Source organism: Ranitomeya variabilis, chromosome 1 (genome assembly GCF_051348905.1).
Source record: "Ranitomeya variabilis isolate aRanVar5 chromosome 1, aRanVar5.hap1, whole genome shotgun sequence".
NCBI lineage: Eukaryota > Metazoa > Chordata > Amphibia > Anura > Dendrobatidae > Ranitomeya > Ranitomeya variabilis.
This window is the reverse complement of record NC_135232.1, coordinates 227,081,700-227,104,187: the sequence shown is the minus strand read 5'-3', so window position 1 is coordinate 227,104,187 and position 22,488 is coordinate 227,081,700. Positions and strand designations below refer to the sequence as shown.

Sequence of the window (22,488 nt, the reverse complement as noted above, 5' to 3'; positions counted from 1 at the left end):
GACTGGAATTGACATGGGACGCCATGTTGCGTTTGGAGAGCCCCTGATGTGCCTAAACATTGAAACCCCCCACAAGTGACACCATTTTGGAAAGTAGACCCCTTATGGAACTTATCTAGATGTGTGTTGAGCACTTTGACCCAACAAGTGCTTCACAGAAGTTTATAATGCAGAGCCGTAAAAATAAAAAATCATATTTTTTCACAAAAATTATCTTTCGCCCCCATTTTTTTATTTTCCCAAGGGTAAGAAAAGAAATTAGACCACAAAAGTTGTTGTGCAATTTGTCCTGAGTACGACGATACCCCATATGTGGGGGTAAACCACTGTTTGGGCGCATAGCAGAGCTCGGAAGGGAAGGAGCGCTATTTTACTTTTCAATGCAAAATTGACTGGAATTAAGATGGGACGCCATGTTGCGTTTGGAGAGCCCCTGATGTGCCTAAACATTAAAACCCCCCACAAGTGACATCATTTTTGGAAAGTAGACCCCCTAAGGAACTTATCTAGATGTGTTTTGAGAGCTTTGAACCCCCAAGTGTTTCACTACAGTTTATAACGCAGAGCCGTGAAAATAAAAATTCCTCTTTTTTTTTACAGAAATGATTTTTTAGCCCCCAGCTTTGTATTTTTACAAGGGTAACATAATAAATTGGACCCCAAAAGTTGTTGTCCAATTTGTCCTGAGTACGCTGATACCCCATATGTGGGGGGGGGACCACTGTTTGGGCGCATGACAGAGCTCGGAAGGGAAGGAGCGCCATTTGGAATGCAGACTTAAATGGATTGGTCTGCAGGCGTCACGTTGCATTTGCAGAGCCCCTGATGTACCCAAACAGTAGAAACCCCCCACAAGTGACCCCAAATTGGAAACTAGACCTCCCAAGGAACTTATCTAGATGTGTTGTGAGAACTTTGAACCCCCAAGTGTTTCACTACAGTTTATAACGCAGAGCCGTGAAAATAAAAATTATTTATTTTTTTTCACAAAAATGATTTTTTAGCCCCCAGTTTTGTATTTTCACAAGGGTAACAGGATAAATTGGACCCCAAAAGTTGTTGTCCAATTTGTCCTGAGTACGCCGATACCCCATATGTTGGGGTAAACCCCTGTTTGGGTACACGGGAGAGCTCTGAAGGGAAGGAGCACTGTTTTACTTTTTCAATGCAGAATTGTCTGGAATTGAGATCGGATGCCATGTCCCGTTTGGAGAGCCCGTGATGTGCCTAAGCAGTGGAAACCCCCCAATTATAACTGAAACCCTAATCCAAACACACCCCTTACCCTAATCCCAATGGTAACCCTAACCACACCCCTAACCCTGACACACCCCTAACCCTAATCCCAACCCTATTCCCAACCGTAAATGTAATCCAAACCCTAACTTTAGCCCCAACCCTAACTGTAGCTTTAACCCTAGCCCTAACCCTAGCAATAACCCTAGCCCTAGCAATAACCCTAGCCCTAACCCTTACCCTAGCAATAACCCTAGCCCTAACCCTAACCCTAGCAATAACCCTAGCCCTAACCCTAACCCTAGCCCTAACCCTAATGGGAAAATGGAAATAAATACATTTTTTTTTATTTTTTTTATTTTTCCCTAACTAAGGGGGTGATGAAGGGGGGTTTGATTTACTTTTATAGCGGGTTATTTAGCGGATTTTTATGATTGGCAGCCGTCACACACTGAAAGACGCTTTTTATTGCAAAAAATATTTTTTGCGTTACCACATTTTGAGAGCTATAATTTTTCCATATTTGAGTCCACAGAGTCATGTGAGGTCTTGTTTTTTGCGGGACGAGTTGACGTTTTTATTGGTAACATTTTCGGGCACATTACATTTTTTGATCGCTTTTTATTCCGATTTTTGTGAGGCAGAATGACCAAAAACCAGCTATTTATGAATTTCTTTTGGGGGAGGCGTTTATACCGTTCCGCGTTTGGTAAAATTGATAAAGCAGTTTTATTCTTCGGGTCAGTACGATTACAGCGATACCTCATTTATATCATTTTTTTTATGTTTTGGCGCTTTTATACGATAAAAGCTATTTTATAGAAAAAATAATTATTTTGGTATCGCTTTATTCTCAGGACTATAACTTTTTAATTTTTTTGCTGATGATGCTGTATGGCGGCTCGTTTTTTGCGGGACAAGATGACGTTTTTAGCGGTACCATGGTTATTTATATCTGTCTTTTTGATCGCGTGTTATTCCACTTTTTGTTCGGCGGTATGATAATAAAGCGTCGTTTTTTGCCTCGTTTTTTTTTTTTTTTCCTCACGGTGTTTACTGAAGGGGTTAACTAGTGGGGCAGTTTTATAGGTTGGGTTGTTACGGACGCGTCGATACTAAATATGTGTACTTTTATTGTTTGTTTTTTTTTATTTAGATAAAGAAATGTATTTATGGGAATAATTTATTTATTTTTTTTCTTTATTTAGGAATTTATTTATTTATTTATTTTTTTACACATGTGGAAAAATTTTTTTTTTACTTTTTTACTTTGTCCCAGGGGGGGACATTACAGATCGGTGATCTGACAGTGTGCACAGCACTCTGTCAGATCGGCGATCTGCTGTGCAGGGCTGCAGGCTTACCAAGCGCCTGCTCTGAGCAGGCACTCGGTAAGCCACCTCCCTCCCTGCAGGACCCGGATGCCGCGGCCATCTTGGATCCGGGACCTGCGGCGAGGAGGGAGGTAGGAGACCCTCGGAGCAACGCGATCACATCGCGTTGCTCCGGGGATCTCAGGGAAGCCCGCAGGGAGCCCCCTCCCTGCGCGATGCTTCCCTATACCGCCGGTACACCGCGATCATGTTTGATCGCGGTGTGCCGGGGGTTAATGTGCCGGGGGCGGTCCGTGACCGCTCCTGGCACATAGTGCCGGATGTCAGCTGCGATATGCAGCTGACACCCGGCCGCGATCGGCCGCGCTCCCCCCGTGAGCGCGGCCGATCGCCTATGACGTACTAGCCCGTCGGTGGTCATACGGGCCCACCCCACCTCGACGGGATAGTACGTCAGATGTCAGAAAGGGGTTAAGGTACCTTCACACTAAGCGACTTTACAACGATAACGATAGCGATCCGTGACGATGCAGCGTCCTGGATAGCGATATCGTTGTGTTTGACACGCAGCAGCGATCACGATCCCGCTGTGAGATCGCTGGTCGTTGCTGAAAGTCCAGAACTTTATTTCGTCGCTGGATCTCCCGCTGACATCGCTGAATCGGTGTGTGTGACACCGATCCAGCGATGTCTTCACTGGTAACCAGGGTAAACATCGGGTTACTAAGCGCAGGGCCGCGCTTAGTAACCCGATGTTTACCCTGGTTACCATTGTAAAAGTTAAAAAAAAAAACACATAGTCACATTCCGGTGCCCGGCGTCCGCTTCCCTGCACTCCTCCTGCATCCTGTGTAAGTGCCGGCCGTGAAGCAGAGCGGTGACGTCACTGCTCTGCTCTGTGGGAGATGCCGGAGGTGTTCGGCGCTGACACAGGATGCAGGAGTGCAGGGAAGCGGACGCCGGGCACCGGAATGTGAGTATGTGTTTTTTTTTTTACTTTTACAATGGTAACCAGGGTAAACATCGGGTTACTAAGCGCGGCCCTGCGCTTAGTAACCCGATGTTTACCCTGGTTACCAGGGGACTTCGGCATCGTTGGTCGCTGGAGAGCCGTCTGTGTGACAGCTCTCCAGCGACCACACAACGACTAAACAGCGACGCTGCAGCGATCGGCATCGTTGTCTGTATCGCTGCAGCGTCGCTTAGTGTGAAGGTACCTTTACACATATTGTTTAAGCTCAAAGAATGTTCCATAAACCCATCACCTGGAATGTATATGAGAACCCCTGTGGTGACGGCTCCCTTGGGTCTACTATCCCCATCCAGACTCCACAATAGGCCTAGTTGCTGGGAGCATAATATCTTGAGACCCTGAGATACTGATGAGATTAATAGAATGATTGCTTTACATTTACCTTTAGCAATCTCCTGTCTGGCCTTATGTATACATAAGATCCAACCAGCAAGTCACTAAATGGAAACAAATGCCTAATAAAGTACAGCAATAAGATCAACGTAACCATTGCTCCGTCCTGGAAAAAGGCTGCAACCCGTACAGCCATGGACTTCGCTCTATGTGCATTGGTCCTATAGTCTTTAGTCCGTGGCCAGCTCTTCACAATTAGCAATATAAACATGTCTATAATTCCTAATAAAATATTTAGGCAATATTAATAACTGCTGATCATTATCATTTTCTTTTTAAAGCTCATAGTGACTACATTTCTACTGTCTCCAGCCAAAACTAGCTTCGACTTAGACTCAAAGCCCTGATACACCCAGAAATGGATACGTGGTGGGCATCTCTCCATACACTTGTTTAGGAGTTTCTAAAATGGCAAATAATTTTTTTTTTTATAAACTCACTTATAAATGGATGAATAGATCCTTTAGCCTATGCTTTGTAGTCAGCTTCTCTGTCCGCCATGACAGAGCAGATACACCTTTTCTCCGGATGTTTTATTTCTGTTATCCTTGCTTCTCTCTTTTTAGGGTAGCATGTGTTTTCATTTACTCATTTGTCTGCCCTATCACCTTTCAGGTGCGGCCTTATATACTTTCCCCCTCCTGGTATTTCCTGCTGGTGATAGTCTCATTTGGATGCCCAGCCATATTGCTGTATTCAGTGAAAGACCATCTAGGGTTTATTGCTTTGCTGTTTATGTTCTTTACCCTGCACCTATCTTTTGTTTCTTTTTAAATGTGGGAGGCATATTCTCTTATTTTGTATTTCTTAGTTTAACTCCATCTGAGATCTCTTTCTATTTCAGGACACTTTCCTTTCGGTAGGTAATTTGCATTCTGCTTTGTAATCTGGTTCTTTAGGAGGAATGTGAAGTGCTAGATGGCCTTTCAGACAGCATAGGTCCGAGTTGCCATTGTCTAGTCTGTGGTTAGCATTATCATAGCTCACGCAGGGTATGCAGGGTCAAGATGTCTAGCCTGTACAGGAACCGGCTGGGTTAGTTGCAATTTTTAGTGTGTTAGCTATTTTACCTGAGTGAGCTGCTACACTGTCATAACCAGGGCCGCTGTCAGGGCATTACTGCCCTGACTGGCGTATGGGGCCCGATGAACAGAGGGGGCTCACATCGGGCACCGTCTCTTCTGCCGATGCAGTTTCTGAACCTGCGTCCCAGATCGCACAACAATAGTTAAAAGCTGCCAGCCAATTGGAGGCTGGCAGCTGATGTCAGCGTGCACGTCACCGGCGTATGACGTCATTTTCATTCGTCTGCGAGTGCGCGCAGGAACTACGAAGAAGGAATTTCGCCGCAGGAGCGCAGCCAGGTAAGGAGAAAGGTGTTTTTTGTGTTTGTTTTTTTTAAATTATTTATTGAAAGCGGCCCCGGGCAGGATGGGAGACACAGGGGGCGGGAATGGAGACACTGGGGCAGGAATGGAGACACTGGGGCAGGAATGGAGACACTGGGGCAGGAATGGAGACACTAGGGCAGGAATGGAGACACTAGGGCAGGAATGGAGACACCGGGGAAGGAATGGAGACACCGGGGAAGGAATGGAGACACTGGGGCAGGAATGGAGACACTGGGCAGGAATGGAGACACTGGGGGCAGGAATGGAGACACAGGGGTGTTGTGAATTCTGCTTTTGGGCTCCCTCCGGTGGTTGTAGGTGGTAATGCAGTTGCCCCTGAGTTGCAGTCCTGGTCAGGTGTATCTGCTGATTGCAGTTCTGACTGGGGTATTTAGGCGTGCAGGATTCATTTGTCCTTGCCAGTTGTCAATTGTTGTTGGGAGGTGTTGGACCTCTGCTTGGTTTTTCCTGCCTTTCTGCCAAATCAGCAAAGATAAGTGTCTGTTTTTTTTTCCCTGTGGCACACATGCTATGTGCTTCACAATTCAGTGCTATTCTTTGTGTTTTCTTGTCCAGCTTAGATTGTGTCAGTATTTTCTCAGTCTTGTTGGATTCTCTGGAGTGGCAGATATACATTCCATGTCTTTAGTTAGATTGTGGAACTTTTTGTGTTATCTGCTGTGGATATTTTTGGAAGGGTTTTAATACTGACCGCCTAGTAATCTGTCCTATCCTTTCCTATTTAGCTAGAGTGGCCTCTTTTGCTAAATCCTGTTTTCTACCTGCGTGTGTCTATTCTTCTCCTACTCACAGTCATTATTCGTGGGGGGCTGCCTATCCTTTGGGGGTCTGCTCTGAGGCAAGGTAGCATTCCTATTTCCATCTATAGGGGTATTTAGTCCTCCGGCTGTGTCGAGGTGTCTAGGGTTTGTTAGGCACACCCCACGGCTACTTCTAGTTGCGGTGTTAGTTCAGGATTTGCGGTCAGTACAGGTTCCACCGACTCCAGAGAAAGTTCCATGCGGCTCCAAGGTCACCAGATCATAACACAGGGGGCAGGAATGGAGACACGGGGCAGGAATGGACACACAGGGGGCAGGAATGGACACACAGGGTGCAGGAATGGAGACACATCAGGAATGGAGACACGGGGCAGGATTGAGAAACGGGCAGGATGGAGACATGGAGCAGGATGTAGACATATAGTGCAGAATGGATACGATAGAGACAGATGGAGCAGGATCATGGGACAGATGGGGCAGGATCATGGGACAGATGGGGCAGGATGAGACATCACATGGGGCAGAATGGATACTCATAAGAGCAGGAAGGGAGAACATATGGGGCCAGGATGGGAGAACATATGGCTGGAGCCAGGAATGAGACACATGGGGGCGCAGGATGGGGAAAATATTATCATAGGGGCTAATTAAGGGATATTATTACTGCAGTGATGTATTTATTTTATTTTTTGAGGATACTGTTTTAAATGGGGGGGCAGTCCTGTTACTGTGTAGAGCGACACTATGTTGCCTCTTTTTTTTTCTTCATCTGGTGTAGTGTAGAAGTTGGGAAAAAAATTAAGTAATGTGTTCTGCAAGCGGTGCTCTAGATATCTGTGTTATTTTCTGCAGAGACGAGCCCTGGCTGGGAGAAGTGATGGCTTTCTGTGCTGGATGAAGATGAAAAGTGAAGATGAAGGACTTCATCTAGAGACATCACTGGTGAGTCAGTGTGTTACCTGTACACTGACACTATACACTGTATACCTATATACAGAGGTCGTGTGTACAATGTCACCGGTGATCACTGTATTACCTTTACACTGACACTAAATACAGACCTCCTGTGTATAATGTCACCTTTAATCACTGTATTACCTGTACACAGGCACTGCATACTAAGTACAGATTTCCTGTGTATAATGGCACTTATGGTGATATTAGTATTGTGTTTTTTTTATTAATGATCAGTATTGTAGTATTCACTCACTATGTGGTGGTAATATGTTGTCCGGTCATGGTGTGGCGGTATTTGTTCCTTGTATGTGCTGTTATTTGGTGTTATTTGGTCACTATGTGGTGGTAAAATGTGGTCTGGTCATGGTGTGGTGGTATTTGTACCTTGTATGTGGTATTATAGGTCACTGTGTGGTGGTAATATGGTGTCTGATCATGGTGCCATGGTATTTGTTCCTTGTATGTGATATTATTGGTCATTTTAAAAATTGAAAAATAAATAAAAATATACATAAATTGTATTGTATATTTTAACTAATGTTTAATAGAGTAGAGTAGGGCCCGGGCCAAAACAGTCTACCTTGTTGTGGTGGTGGTTTAAAAAAATCTTTTGGCCAAAACAAAAGCTGCTGGCTATATGTGTGATCTGGTGATGGGAACTGTTAATGTGTGATTGGTGAGGACGTGGTGCAGATGTGGAGGACGTTGGTGCAGATGTGGGGTGGAACCTGGGTGGAGTCTCAAGGGGGCCCCGAACATTTTGCCACTATGGGGCCCCGAAATTCCTAGTGGTAGCCCTGGTCATAACACACACATTTATGGCATATAAAACACAGACATTAAAAAACATTGCTAATGAGTGATGGCTTTCACATACAAGGAGCACAATAACCAATAAAAAAAAATCTCAGTCCACAATATATTCTAATAATTGGTGACTCAGAAATTTGCTAAGATTTGGTTTTCCTGGTGTGCGTCTGAGGGCACTATATGGATTGTAATTGTCTCATTCTCCACGGAGAATTAATGAGAATATGCTGTATTTTAGATTTCTTTTATGCCTTTTTTCCATTCAGCTTTCTCTTTTTCTGATGTGGCTAAAAATTAGATTGATTCAAAACAGCTCCAGTTGTATACAAAGCTGAGGATTCCAACAATATGGAAACTTTATTTTTCTTCCTCCACAGTGTATAATATGAACATGGAGACTTCGGAAATTGTACAATCACCACAAGAACTTGCAGAGCCATCAGAAGTTTGCACTGAACATCAAGCGGATAGGTAAACTTTTCTCATGTCATCAGTTGTCAAAAATGGGCAATGTCCAACAACCTTTGTATGTATTGTCCTCCTGTGGTACCTACAGTGTCGTGCCCTGACTTACCAACAGACCTTGCACTAGATATTTTACAGCAGGGTAAAGTACTCCTCTTTGCAATTTTGAGGGGTATTTTTAACCAGGCAGAAGTACGTAATTTGCAGACGCTCAAACTTGTAATAAGTAGGTATGTCCACAATGCCACTATCGCTGCACGTTAACACTAGTGACTTAGACAATGAGCATTTATTAGCATAAAACGAATTAATCATTAAAGGGGTTGTCCGTTACTCTCTTGGATCTCACAGTCCCCTGATCCACAAGGTTAGAGGAGGTGGGTTTTTATAAAGCTGGGAAATTTGCATCACCTAGCCTTTCCTAACAATGATAGTGAACAAGCCGTAACTCTTTGACCTTGCAGGTGGCAGTAATCAGCTCTACCTGCCCAGAAATTGTAGGCTTAGCCCGAGAGTGACATGTTTTGTCCATAGTTGTAAGCTGGTGGCCCAAGGGTGGCATGTACGGTAGTGTAGGACCCATCAGAGGGAGATCACCTTGCCGTGGTTGATGGGCACATATGAATTGGCCAATTTATGCACTAAGAATCTTCATTTCATCTATTACTGTAAGTTTTATGAACAAAATTTTTTTGAAAAAATATGTTTGAGAAGTATAATTCATATTGAATATTTGTTTGTGTTTTCACATGGCCTAGATTCATGCACATGTGCTGCTGTGTTCTTTTTCTATCTCTCTCTCTCTCTCTCTCTCTCTCTCTCTCTCTCTCTCTCTCTCTCTCTCTCTCTCTCTCTCTCTCTCTCTCTCTCTCTCTCTCTCTCTCTCTCTCTCTCTCTCTCTCTCTCTATATATATATATATATATATATATATATATATATATATATATACATACAAAGACATACACAGTTCTGGCAAAAATTAAGAGACCACTGCAAAATTTTCAGTTTGTCTGATTTTTCTCTTTATAGGTATATTTTTGGGTAAAATGTAAATTGTTCTTTTATTCTTTAAACTACTGACAACATGTCTCCGAATTTCCAAGCAATACATTTTGTATTTATTTTCTGAAAATGAGAAATGGTCAAAATAACAAAAAAATGCATTGCTTGCTAATGTTTTAACTCAGGAAGAGTTAAAAGATCAATATTTTGTGGACTAACCATGATTTTTAATCACACCTTTCATGTGTCTTGGCATTCTTTCCACCAGTGTTTGGCTACGTTCACATTTGCGTTGTTGTGTGTTGCGTCGGCGACGTATTGAGGACGCAACGCACAACGCATTGTTTTGTGACGCATGCGTCCTTTTTTTGCATGATTTTGGACGCAAAAAAAATGCAACTTGCTGCGTCCTCTGTGCCCTGACGCGTGCGCCCAAAAAGACGCATGCGTCACAAAACGCAACACAACGCATGTCCATGCGCCCCCATGTTAAATATAGGGGCGCATGACGCATGCAGCGACGCTGCAGCGCCCGACGCTGCGGCGCACAACGCAAATGTGAACGTAGCCTTACACACTACTTCTGTCGCAAAAATTTAAGCGGTTCTTCTTTGTTTGATGGCTTGTGACTATCCATCATCCTCTTGATTACATTCCAGAGGTTTCCAATGGAGTTCAGGTCTGAGACTCTGCGGTGCTGACGTGAATATATTTGCACATTCTAGCGCCGAGACTGGGGCAGAGGAGTGCAGTGGCATAGTAAAGCGAGGGGCAGTGGTGGGGGCGGTTGAAAGACGTTATGCAGAGAGGCAGTGTGGGAGAGATATGGAAAGGGGCAGTTTGAAGGGATATTTTGGAGAGGGTCAGTGTGGGTGGGTGGATATTTTGGAGAAATGCAAGGAGGGTACAGGAAAGGAGAAAGTCAGCTCACTGATTTCAGATGCACCTTTTAAGATGAAATTCAGCACGCCGAGCCGCCTTAGGCCAGGTCGTGGAGGCAGTGCAAACGTAAACAAAATTTTTCCAGTCATGATAGGTACAATTGTAGATAAAGTTGCACATTTTTTTGGTACATTTTGCTGTTTATTAAAGGATACAGGGGACCCACAGAAAAAAAACAAGGCGTTCTGGCTATTGAACCTTAGTCATGGTGTATTTGTGAAGGATATAGACACCTGTGTGCATAATTATGATTAATAAAGAGTCAATAATTAACACTATATTGTATCGAACAAATAAAGTGAGAAGATAAAATAAACTTAATAAAAAACATTAATGATCAATGGTAAACTGCTAATTACCGTATATTGCAAAATTAGATCTTGTCTTATGTCTATTCTTTGTGGGACCCCAGTTTGCCTTGAATATCCAAAACTGTTCAAAATTTTTCTTCTCAAGTCCCCACCTCGGAACGGTTTATATACTTTTTCTATGCCCATAAATTGTATGCATTTAGTGTCCCCATTGGTACCTGTGAAAAGTGCCTAGAAACCGCTGAAATATTGACTGCTTCAGAACTAATCACATCAGACAGGTGCCTTCTAATGCTTTTTTTAAGTACAAGGATGACAAAGCCTCAGCGACTAAATTAGTCTCCAAATCTCCAAAACCTATACAAAGATAATATGCAACCTGTTAGATAGACACACAAGGCAAATAAATAAAAGTATTAACCCACATACGAGAATGAGTGCAAAAAAAGTAATGTTCTGGTCGGAGGGCGTGATGACGTCATGTATGTGCGCCCTCTGCCTGAATAGTCACAGTGCAGAGAGCCGGAAGATGGCGACGGTGAGGAGCAGAGCAGCGATGAGAGGTATTTTGTTTTTTTTATGTTTGGAGCATTATACAGTGGGGAAAAAAAATTGTCAGCCACCAATTGTGCAAGTTCTCCCACTTTAAAAAGATGAGAGAGGCCTGTAGTTGAAAGTCAAAATGAGAAAACAAATCCAGAAAATCACGTTGTTTGATTTTGCAAGATTTATTTTGTAAATCATGGTGGAAAATAAGTATTTGGTCACCTAAAGACATGCAAGATTTCTGGCTCTCACAGACCTGTATCTTCTTCTTTAAGAGGCTCCTCTGTCCTCCACTCATTACCTATAGTAATGGCAGGCACCTGTTTGAACTTGTTATCAGTATAAAAGATACCTGTCCACAACCTCAAACAGTCACACTCCAAACTTCACTATGGTGAAGACCAAAGAGCTGTCGAAGGACACGAGAAACAAAATTGTAGCCCTGCACCAGGCTGGGAGGACTGAAACTGCAATAGGCAAGCAGCTTGGTGTGATTAAATCAATTGTGGGAGCAGTGATAAGAAAGTGGAAGACATACAAGACCACTGATAATCTCCCTCCAAGATCAGCTTCTTCCCCTGTTCAGAGGTCACTGGTACCGCTCATTAAAGTAATGAATATGGACTCCACTCCCATAGGGGTGGAGCCGCATATTCATTACTGTAATGAGCGGGACCATGTGACCGCTCACTACAGGAAGAAGCTGCCGCGCCCGGAGACCGTGGGACATGCAGGGACCGCGTAAGGAGCGCTGGGAGCAGGTGAGTATTTCATATTCACCTTTCCGCGTTCCACCGACGCTCCGTCTTCCCTGTCCTCTGCTGTGACTGTTCAGGTCAGAGGGCGCGATGACGTATTAGTGTGCGCGCCGCCCTCTGCCTGAACAGTCACTGCGGAGAGACGGGACGCTGAGGAGCAGCGGGCAGCAACGAGAGGAGAGTATGTCATTTTTTTTTTAGTGCAGCAGCATTACATGTGGCACAATGTTATATGGAGCATCTATGGGGCCATAATGAACTGCATGGAGCATTATATGGGGCATCTATGGGGCCATAATGAACTCCATGGAGCATTATATGGGGCATCTATGAGGCCATAAAGAACTGCATGGAGCATTATATGGGGCATCTAAGGGGCCATAATGAACTGCATGGAGCATTATATGGGGCCATAAAGAACTGCATGGAGCATTATATGGGGCATCTATAAGGCCATAAAGAACTGCATGGAGCATTATATGGGGCATCTATGGGGCTATAATGAACTGCATGGAGCATTATATGGGGCATCTATGGGGCCATAATGAACTGCATAGAGCATTATATGGGGCATCTATGGGGCCATAAAGAACTGCATGGAGCATTATATGGGGCATCTATGGGGCCATAAAAACTGCATGGGGCATCTATGGGGCCATAAAGAACTGCATGGAGCATCTTATGGGGCCATAATGAACTGCATGGAGCATTATATGGGGCTCCCGATTCAATATGGATATTCAAAAACACTTAACCTACTGATGTCTCAATTAATTTTACTTTTATTGGTACCTTTTTTTATTTTTGACATTTACCGGTGGCTGCTGCATTTTCCACCCTAGGCTTATACTCGAGTCAATAGGTTTTCCCAGTTTTTTGTTGCAAAATTAGGGGGGTCGGCTTATACTCGGGTCAGCTTATACTCGAGTATATACAGTACTTATTTTCCACCATAACTGGCAAAATAAATCTTGCCAAATCAGACAATGTGATTTTCTGGATTTGTTTTCTCATTTTGACTCTATAGTTTACCTATGATGTCAATTACAGGCCTCTCTCATCTTTTTAAGTGGGAGAACTTGCACAATTGGTGGCTGACTAAATACTTTTTTTCCCCACTGTAGCTAAAGAAGTAGAAAGCAAAACTGGGGTGATTGTTTCCCATTACACAATATGGCGTACACTGCAGAGGAATGGCATGCGTTGGTGTTGTCCACGAGGAAATCTCTCCTAAATCCCAGAAATGTGAGCCCATCCACCAAACGTCAAGGTAATCTCAGATCGGATGGGTCCCTGACCTGACTGCCTAGTGTGAACACTTACCTATGGCTAATAACATGGTAAAGCCTGCATTTATAGGAAGGTCGGAACCAACTGTGTTTGGATGTAATTAAAATCACAGCATCAACTCTTGATTCCCTCATTGAGGCTGTCAATCATGCGCTAAAGGTTGATGATGACCCTAATTCAGCTCTGGATCACGCGGTTTCCTTTACGAGAACCAAGCGATCCCATAAGGTGTTCGCCTCTCATCCAGATTTCCTAGAGATAGTCCGGCGACACAGGGAGCGACCGGATAAACGCTTTACTGGTAAAAAGGCCCTGGAATCGAAGTATCCCTTTTCCGCTGATCTCGTCAAAGATTGGATGGAACCACCTCTGGTACATCCTCCTCTATCTCGTTTGGCTACCAAAACGCTTTTATCTGTACCTGACGGGGCTTCAATTAAAAATCCCACAGATTGCCAGTTAGATTCTCTGGCTCGCTCGGTGTATGAAGCCTCAGGTTCCTCCCTATCTCCTTCCTTCGCTGCGGCATGGGTCGCCAAAGCAATGGTTTTCTGGGCAGAGGCTCTTGCAAAATCCCTTCAGGACCAGGCTCTTCCATCTGAAGTGGCGGATCTCGCCAAACAAATCGCCATAGCTGGAGATTATGTGATGTATGCGTCATTAGACGCAGCAGACTGTGCGGCAACTGCGGCTTCAAACGCCATCACCATTAGGAGAGCTATTTGGCTTAGAGAGTGGCGCGCGGATTCCTCCTCAAAAAAGTCTCTGATTTCCCTTCCCTTTCAGAGCGGACGTCTGTTTGGAGAAAAATTAGACCAGCTTATTTCCGATGCTACAGGAGGGAAAAACAAGTTTCTCCCTCAACACAGGCCTAAAGTTGCCTTTCAGCGCCAGCAACATTTTCATTTTCGGCCCTTTCGCAGTAGCCCTGTCTGGTCCAACTCCACAGCCACGTCCAGATCAAAATGATCACTACGCACAGACAGAGACTCTCGGCCTTCTTACAGACCGAATCAGTCCTGGCGAGGTAAGCCTAGGCAACCCAGAACCAGTGGATCCAGGCCTTCCAGATTTCCTTCACAATGACTCGGGGAGAATTCCAGTCGACACCACCAAAGTATGCGTACGCCTGCTTCTTTTTCAACACTTCTGGCTTTCCGTCATTCACGATGAATGGGTCAGAGACCTGGTGTCTTATGGTTACAAAATAGAATTCTCCGGCTCCCATCCAGCACGTTTTTTTCCCTCTCATCTCGTTTTTTCGGGGGCTCAATCTCGCGCCCTTCACCGTGCCATCGAATCCCTCCGCCAAATTGGGGTCATTGTTCCGGTTCCAGAACACGAGAGATTCAGAGGTTTTCACTCAAACCTCTTAGTCATGCCAAAAAAGGACGGAACGGTGCGCCCTATTTTGGACCTGAAGCTCCTAAACAAGTATGTAAAGGTACGGCACTTCAGGATAGAATCCCTCCGGTCAGTCATCTCCTCAATGGAGAGAGGGGAGTTCCTAGCATCAATAGACATCAAAGATGCTTATCTTCATATCCCTATCTTCCCGCCACATCAAAGGTTCCTCCGTTTCGCCATCCTAGAGGACCACTTTCAATTCACGGCCTTACCCTTCGGTCTTGCCACTGCGCCCAGGGTATTCACAAAGGTCATGGCGGCTGTCATGGCCATTCTTCACTCCCGGGGAGTGGTCGTGTTGCCATACTTAGACGACCTTCTGATCAAAGGAACCACAGGCACCACATATCTCCGCAACAATGACCTATGGAACACATTGTGAATGGCAAATGATGCTGGGACGTCCAAACGAAATGACACAGGGTTGAGGATCTCCAAAATCTTATAAGGACCGATGAAACGAGGCTTGAACTTAGGAGAGGAAACCTTCATCGGAACATAACGAGAAGACAACCTGTTGTGAATCCGCTTTTTGGGCTCCTGTTGTGAATCTGGATTCTGGGCTCCCCCGGTGGCTACTGGTGGAATTGAACTGGTGTCTTCATCTTCTCTGTTCACCTGTTCCCATCAAGATGTGGGAGTCGCTATATAACCTTGCTGCTCTGTTAGTTGCTTGCCGGTCAACAATGTTATCAGAAGCCTCTCTGTGCTTGTTCCTGCTCCTAGACAACTACTAGATAAGTTGGACTCTAGTCCATGTTTGTTTTTGCATTTTTGTTCCAGTTCACAGCTGTAGCTTCGTTACTGTGTCTGGAAAGCTCTTGTGAACAGGAATTGCCACTCTGGTGTTATGAGTTAATGCCAGAGTTTTAAAGTAATTTCTGGATGGTGTTTTGATAGAGTTTTTTAGCTGACCATGAAAGTGTCCTTTCTGTCTTCTGCTATGTAGTAAGTGGACCTCAAATTTGCTAAACCTATTTTCATACTACGTTTGTTATTTCATCTTGATTCACCGCCAATACATGTGGGGGGCCTCTGTCTCCTTTCGGGGTATTTCTCTAGAGGTGAGCTAGGACTAATATTTTCCTCTGCTAGCTTTATTTAGTCCTCCGGCTGGTGCTGGGCATCTAGAATCAACGTAGGCATGCTACCCGGCCACTGCTAGTTTTGCGTTAGGTTTAGTTCATGGTCAGCTCAGTTTCCATCTTCCAAGAGCTAGTTCCTATATATGCTGATGCTATGATCTCTTGCCATTGAGATCATGACAGTTTGACCGGCCCACTAAAGGGTTAAAATCCTTGGCTGAGAAAGGAGAGAAATAAGTAGTCTGCTGAAATTTTTTTTTTTTTTTTTTTTTTTCTCTCCTTTGAATGGCTCTGTGTTCACCTGTTTGCAATGGATCTTCAGAGTGTAACTGCAGGTTTGAATAATCTCGCCACGAAGGTACAAAATTTGCAAGATTTTGTTTGTCATGCACCTGTATCTGAGCCGAGAATTCCTTTGCCGGAATTTTTCTCGGGGAATAGATCTGGGTTTCAGAATTTTCGAAATAATTGCAAATTATTTTTGTCCCTGAAATCTCGCTCTGCCGGAGATCCTGCACAGCAGGTCAGGATTGTGATTTCCTTGCTCCGGGGCGACCCTCAAGACTGGGCTTTTTCATTGACACCAGGGGATCCTGCGTTGCTCAATGTGGATGCGTTTTTTCTGGCCTTGGGGTTGCTTTATGACGAACCTCATTTGGAGCTTCAGGCAGAAAAAACTTTGATGTCCCTATCTCAGGGGCAAGATGAAGCGGAAATTTACTGCCAAAGATTCCGTAAATGGTCTGTGCTTACTCAGTGGAATGAGTGCGCCCTGGCGGCGACTTTCAGAGAGGGTCTCTCTGATGCCATTAAGGATGTTATGGTGGGGTTCCCTGTGCCTGCGGGTCTGAATGAGTCCATGACAATGGCTATTCAGATCGATAGGCGTTTGCGGGAGCGCAAACCAGTGCACCATCTGGCGGTGTCCACTGAGAAATCGCCAGAGAGTATGCAGTGTGATAGAATTCTGTCCCGAAGTGAGCGGCAGAATTTTAGACGGAAAAATGGGTTGTGTTTCTATTGTGGTGATTCTACTCATGTTATATCAGCATGCTCTAAGCGCACTAAAAAGCTTGGTAAATCTGTTTCCATTTGCACCTTACCGTCTAAGTTTATTCTATCTGTGACCCTGATTTGCTCTTTGTCATCTATTACCGCGGACGCATATGTCGACTCTGGCGCTGCTTTGAGTCTTATGGATTGGTCCTTTGCCAAACGCTGTGGGTATGATTTAGAGCCTTTGGAGACTCCTATTCCTCTGAAGGGGATTGACTCCACCCCATTGGCTAATAATAAACCACAATACTGGACACAAGTAACTATGCGTATTAATCCGGATCACCAGGAGATTATTCGCTTTCTGGTGCTGTATAATCTACATGATGATTTGGTGCTAGGATTGCCTTGGCTGCAATCTCACAACCCAGTCCTCGACTGGAAAGCTATGTCTGTGTTGAGCTGGGGATGTAAGGGGGCTCATGGGGATGTACCTGTGGTTTCCATTTCATCATCTATTCCCTCTGAAATTCCTGAGTTCCTGTCTGACTATCGTGACGTCTTTGAAGAATCCAAGCTTGGTTCGTTACCTCCGCACCGAGAGTGCGATTGTGCCATAGATTTTATCCCGGGTAGTAAATACCCAAAGGGTCGTTTATTTAATCTGTCTGTGCCTGAACATGCTGCTATGCGTGAATATATAAAGGAGTCCTTGGAAAAGGGACATATTCGTCCATCGTCATCTCCCTTAGGAGCCGGTTTTTTCTTTGTGTCAAAAAAAGACGGCTCTTTGAGACCATGTATTGATTATCGGCTTTTGAATAAAATCACTGTTAAATATCAATACCCATTGCCGTTGCTGACTGATTTGTTTGCTCGCATAAAGGGGGCCAAGTGGTTCTCTAAGATTGACCTTCGTGGGGCGTATAATTTGGTGCGAATCAGGCAGGGGGATGAGTGGAAAACCGCATTTAATACGCCCGAGGGCCACTTTGAGTATTTAGTGATGCCTTTTGGTCTTTCAAATGCTCCGTCAGTTTTCCAGTCCTTTATGCATGATATTTTTCGCGATTATTTGGATAAATTTATGATTGTGTATCTGGATGATATTCTGATTTTTTCGGATGACTGGGACTCTCATGTCCAGCAAGTCAGGAGGGTTTTTCAGGTTTTGCGGTCTAATTCTTTGTGTGTGAAGGGTTCTAAGTGTGTTTTTGGGGTACAGAGGATTTCCTTTTTGGGATATATTTTTTCCCCCTCTTCCATTGAAATGGATCCTGTCAAGGTTCAAGCTATTTGTGATTGGACGCAGCCCTCTTCTCTTAAGGGTCTTCAGAGATTTTTGGGCTTTGCTAACTTTTATCGTCGATTTATTGCTGGTTTTTCGGATATTGCTAAGCCATTGACCGATTTGACTAAGAAGGGTGCTGATGTTGCTGATTGGTCCCCTGATGCTGTGGAGGCCTTTCGGGAGCTTAAGCGCCGTTTTTCCTCTGCCCCTGTGTTGCGTCAGCCTGATGTTGCTCTACCTTTTCAGGTTGAGGTCGACGCTTCTGAGATCGGAGCTGGGGCAGTGTTGTCGCAGAAAAGTTCTGACTGCTCCGTGATGAGGCCTTGTGCCTTCTTTTCCCGTAAATTTTCGCCCGCTGAGCGGAATTATGATGTTGGGAATCGGGAGCTTTTGGCCATGAAGTGGGCTTTTGAGGAGTGGCGCCATTGGCTTGAGGGGGCCAGACATCAGGTGGTGGTATTGACTGACCACAAAAATTTGGTTTATCTTGAGACCGCCAGGCGCCTGAATCCTAGACAGGCGCGCTGGTCATTATTTTTCTCTCGGTTTAATTTTGTGGTGTCATACCTACCGGGTTCTAAGAATGTTAAGGCGGATGCCCTTTCTAGGAGTTTTGAGCCTGACTCGCCTGGTAACTCTGAGCCCACAGGTATCCTTAAGGATGGAGTGGTATTGTCAGCCGTTTCTCCAGACCTGCGGCGGGCCTTGCAGGAGTTTCAGGCGGATAGACCTGATCGTTGCCCACCTGATAAACTGTTTGTTCCTGATGATTGGACCAGTAGAGTCATCTCTGAGGTTCATTCTTCTGCGTTGGCAGGTCATCCTGGCATTTTTGGTACCAGGGATTTGGTGGCAAGGTCCTTCTGGTGGCCTTCCCTGTCACGAGATGTGCGAGGCTTTGTGCAGTCTTGTGACGTTTGTGCTCGGGCCAAGCCTTGTTGTTCTCGGGCTAGTGGATTGTTGTTGCCCTTGCCTATTCCTAAGAGGCCTTGGACGCACATCTCGATGGATTTTATTTCAGATCTGCCTGTTTCTCAGAAGAGGTCTGTCATCTGGGTGGTGTGTGACCGTTTCTCTAAGATGGTCCATTTGGTTCCTCTGCCCAAGTTGCCTTCTTCTTCCGAGTTGGTTCCTCTGTTTTTTCAAAATGTTGTTCGTTTGCATGGTATTCCTGAGAATATCGTTTCTGACAGAGGGACCCAATTCGTGTCTAGATTTTGGCGGGCATTCTGTGCTAGGATGGGCATAGATTTATCTTTTTCGTCCGCTTTCCATCCTCAGACGAATGGCCAGACTGAGCGGATTAATCAGACCCTGGAGACATATCTGAGGTGTTTTGTGTCTGCTGACCAGGATGATTGGGTTGCTTTTTTGCCATTGGCGGAGTTCGCTCTCAATAATCGGGCCAGCTCTGCCACTTTGGTGTCCCCGTTTTTCTGTAATTCGGGGTTTCATCCTCGATTTTCCTCTGGTCAGGTGGAATCTTCGGATTGTCCTGGAGTGGATGCTGTGGTGGAGAGATTGCATCAGATCTGGGGGCAGGTGGTGGACAATTTGAGGTTGTCCCAGGAGAAGACTCAGCTTTTTGCTAACCGCCGTCGTCGTGTTGGTCCTCGTCTTCGTGTTGGGGACTTGGTGTGGTTGTCTTCTCGTTTTGTCCCTATGAGGGTCTCTTCTCCTAAGTTTAAGCCTCGGTTCATCGGCCCGTATAAGATATTGGAGATTCTTAACCCTGTTTCCTTCCGTTTGGACCTCCCTGCATCCTTTTCTATTCATAACGTTTTTCATCGGTCATTATTGCGCAGGTATGAGGTACCGGTTGTGCCTTCCGTTGAGCCTCCTGCTCCGGTGTTGGTTGAGGGTGAGTTGGAGTACGTTGTGGAGAAAATCTTAGACTCTCGTGTTTCCAGACGGAGACTCCAGTATCTGGTCAAGTGGAAGGGATACGGCCAGGAGGATAATTCTTGGGTGAATGCATCTGATGTTCATGCCTCTGATCTGGTTCGTGCCTTTCATAGGGCCCATCCTGATCGCCCTGGTGGTTCTGGTGAGGGTTCGGTGCCCCCTCCTTGAGGGGGGGGTACTGTTGTGAATCTGGATTCTGGGCTCCCCCGGTGGCTACTGGTGGAATTGAACTGGTGTCTTCATCTTCTCTGTTCACCTGTTCCCATCAAGATGTGGGAGTCGCTATATAACCTTGCTGCTCTGTTAGTTGCTTGCCGGTCAACAATGTTATCAGAAGCCTCTCTGTGCTTGTTCCTGCTCCTAGACAACTACTAGATAAGTTGGACTCTAGTCCATGTTTGTTTTTGCATTTTTGTTCCAGTTCACAGCTGTAGCTTCGTTACTGTGTCTGGAAAGCTCTTGTGAACAGGAATTGCCACTCTGGTGTTATGAGTTAATGCCAGAGTTTTAAAGTAATTTCTGGATGGTGTTTTGATAGAGTTTTTTAGCTGACCATGAAAGTGTCCTTTCTGTCTTCTGCTATGTAGTAAGTGGACCTCAAATTTGCTAAACCTATTTTCATACTACGTTTGTTATTTCATCTTGATTCACCGCCAATACATGTGGGGGGCCTCTGTCTCCTTTCGGGGTATTTCTCTAGAGGTGAGCTAGGACTAATATTTTCCTCTGCTAGCTTTATTTAGTCCTCCGGCTGGTGCTGGGCATCTAGAATCAACGTAGGCATGCTACCCGGCCACTGCTAGTTTTGCGTTAGGTTTAGTTCATGGTCAGCTCAGTTTCCATCTTCCAAGAGCTAGTTCCTATATATGCTGATGCTATGATCTCTTGCCATTGAGATCATGACAGGCTCCCCTCGTGGTTGCTGGTGGTACTGGTGACTTGTGTGTGCTTTGCTGTCTCAGTTCACCTGCTCCCATCAGTGTTTGGGAGTTTCCTATTTAGCCTTGCTCTCCAGTCATTTCCTTGCCGGTCATCATTGTAACCAGAGCCTTCGGTTGCATGTTCCTGCTACTAGTCTGCTGATCAGCTAAGTGGACTTTGTCCTTTTGTTTTGTATCTTTTGTCCAGTTTGCAGTTTTTGTTATTCTCTGTAGCTGGAAGCTCTTGCGGGCTGAAATTGCCACTCCTGTGTCATGAGTTGACACAGGAGTCTTAAAGTAATTTCAGGATGGTTTTTTGAAAGGGTTTTCAGTTGACCGTGAAGTCCTCTTTTGTATCCTTCTGCTATCTAGTAAGTGGACCTCTCTTTGCTAAATCTACTTTCATACTGTGTATGTCTTTTCCTCTTAACTCACCGTTATTACATGTGGGGGGCTGCTATCATCTTTTGGGGTATTTCCCTAGAGGTAAGCCAGGTCTGTTCCTTCCTCTACCAGGCGTAGTTAGTCCTCCGGCTGGCGCGTGGCATTTAGGAAGTCGTAGGTATGCTCCCTGGCTACTATTAGTTGTGTGGTAGATTTAGCTCACGGTCAGCTCGAGATTCCATCACCCAGAGCTCGTCCGTTATTTTTGTGTTCTGATGTTTCCTTGCCATTGGGAATCATGACAGTATGACCGGCCTGTGTTAAAGTTATTGGCAGAAGAAAGGAGAGAAAAAAGAAGTCTGTAGATTTCCCCCCCCTATGCTTGCTCCATAGTTGGATCAGTTGTATTTCAGCTCTAATTACAGCCTTTGCCTTTCTCTCCTTATAATCCTTGAATGGCTCTGAGCTCACATGTTTAAAGATGGATCCTCAGAGTTTGGCTGCAGGTTTAAATAATCTTGCTACGAAGGTTCAAAATTTACAAGATTTTGTTATACATGCTCCTATTTCTGAACCTAAAATCCCTACACCAGAGGTGTTTTCCGGTGATAGATCTCGGTTTCTGAATTTCAAATATAATTGTAAATTATTCCTTTCTCTCAGACCTCACTCCTCAGGAGATCCTGTCCAGCAGGTTAAGATTGTAATCTCTTTGCTGCGAGGTGACCCTCAAAATTGGGCATTTTCATTGGCACCAGGGGATCCTGCGTTGCTCAATGTGGATGCGTTTTTCCTGGCTTTAGGGTTGCTTTATGAGGAACCTAATTTGGAGATTCAAGCTGAAAAAGCTTTGATAGCCCTATCTCAAGGGCAAGATGAAGCTGAGATATACTGCCAAAAATTTCGTAAATGGTCTGTGCTTACTCAGTGGAATGAGTGCGCCCTAGCGGCAAATTTCAGAGAGGGCCTTTCTGATGCCGTTAAAGATGTTATGGTCGGGTTCCCTGCGCCTACAAGTCTGAATGAGTCCATGACAATGGCTATTCAGATTGATCGGCGTTTGCGGGAGCACAAACCCGTGCACCATTTGGCGGTATCTTCTGATGAGACGCCAGAGAAAATGCAATGTGACAGAATTATGTCCAGAAGCGAGCGGCAGAATTATAGGCGTAAAAATGGGTTATGCTTCTATTGTGGTGATTCTGCTCATGTTATATCAGCATGCTCTAAGCGTACTAGGAAGGTTGA

General features: G+C 44.9%; 1 protein-coding gene across 3 annotated transcripts in view; it reads left to right on the top strand.

The window, feature by feature from the left end:
- The window catches only part of MPHOSPH9 (M-phase phosphoprotein 9), a 135,724-nt gene that overhangs the window by 14,658 nt on the left and 98,578 nt on the right, over positions 1–22,488 (top strand). For all 3 annotated transcript variants that reach the window (XR_013223417.1, XM_077293195.1, XM_077293194.1), the window contains one exon: positions 8,314–8,407. Coding sequence is in view for 2 of the 3 variants with exons in the window: in XM_077293194.1 (XP_077149309.1) it covers positions 8,314–8,407 (94 nt within the window). In the remaining variant the exon portion in view is untranslated. The remainder of the gene's footprint in view (positions 1–8,313; positions 8,408–22,488) is intronic.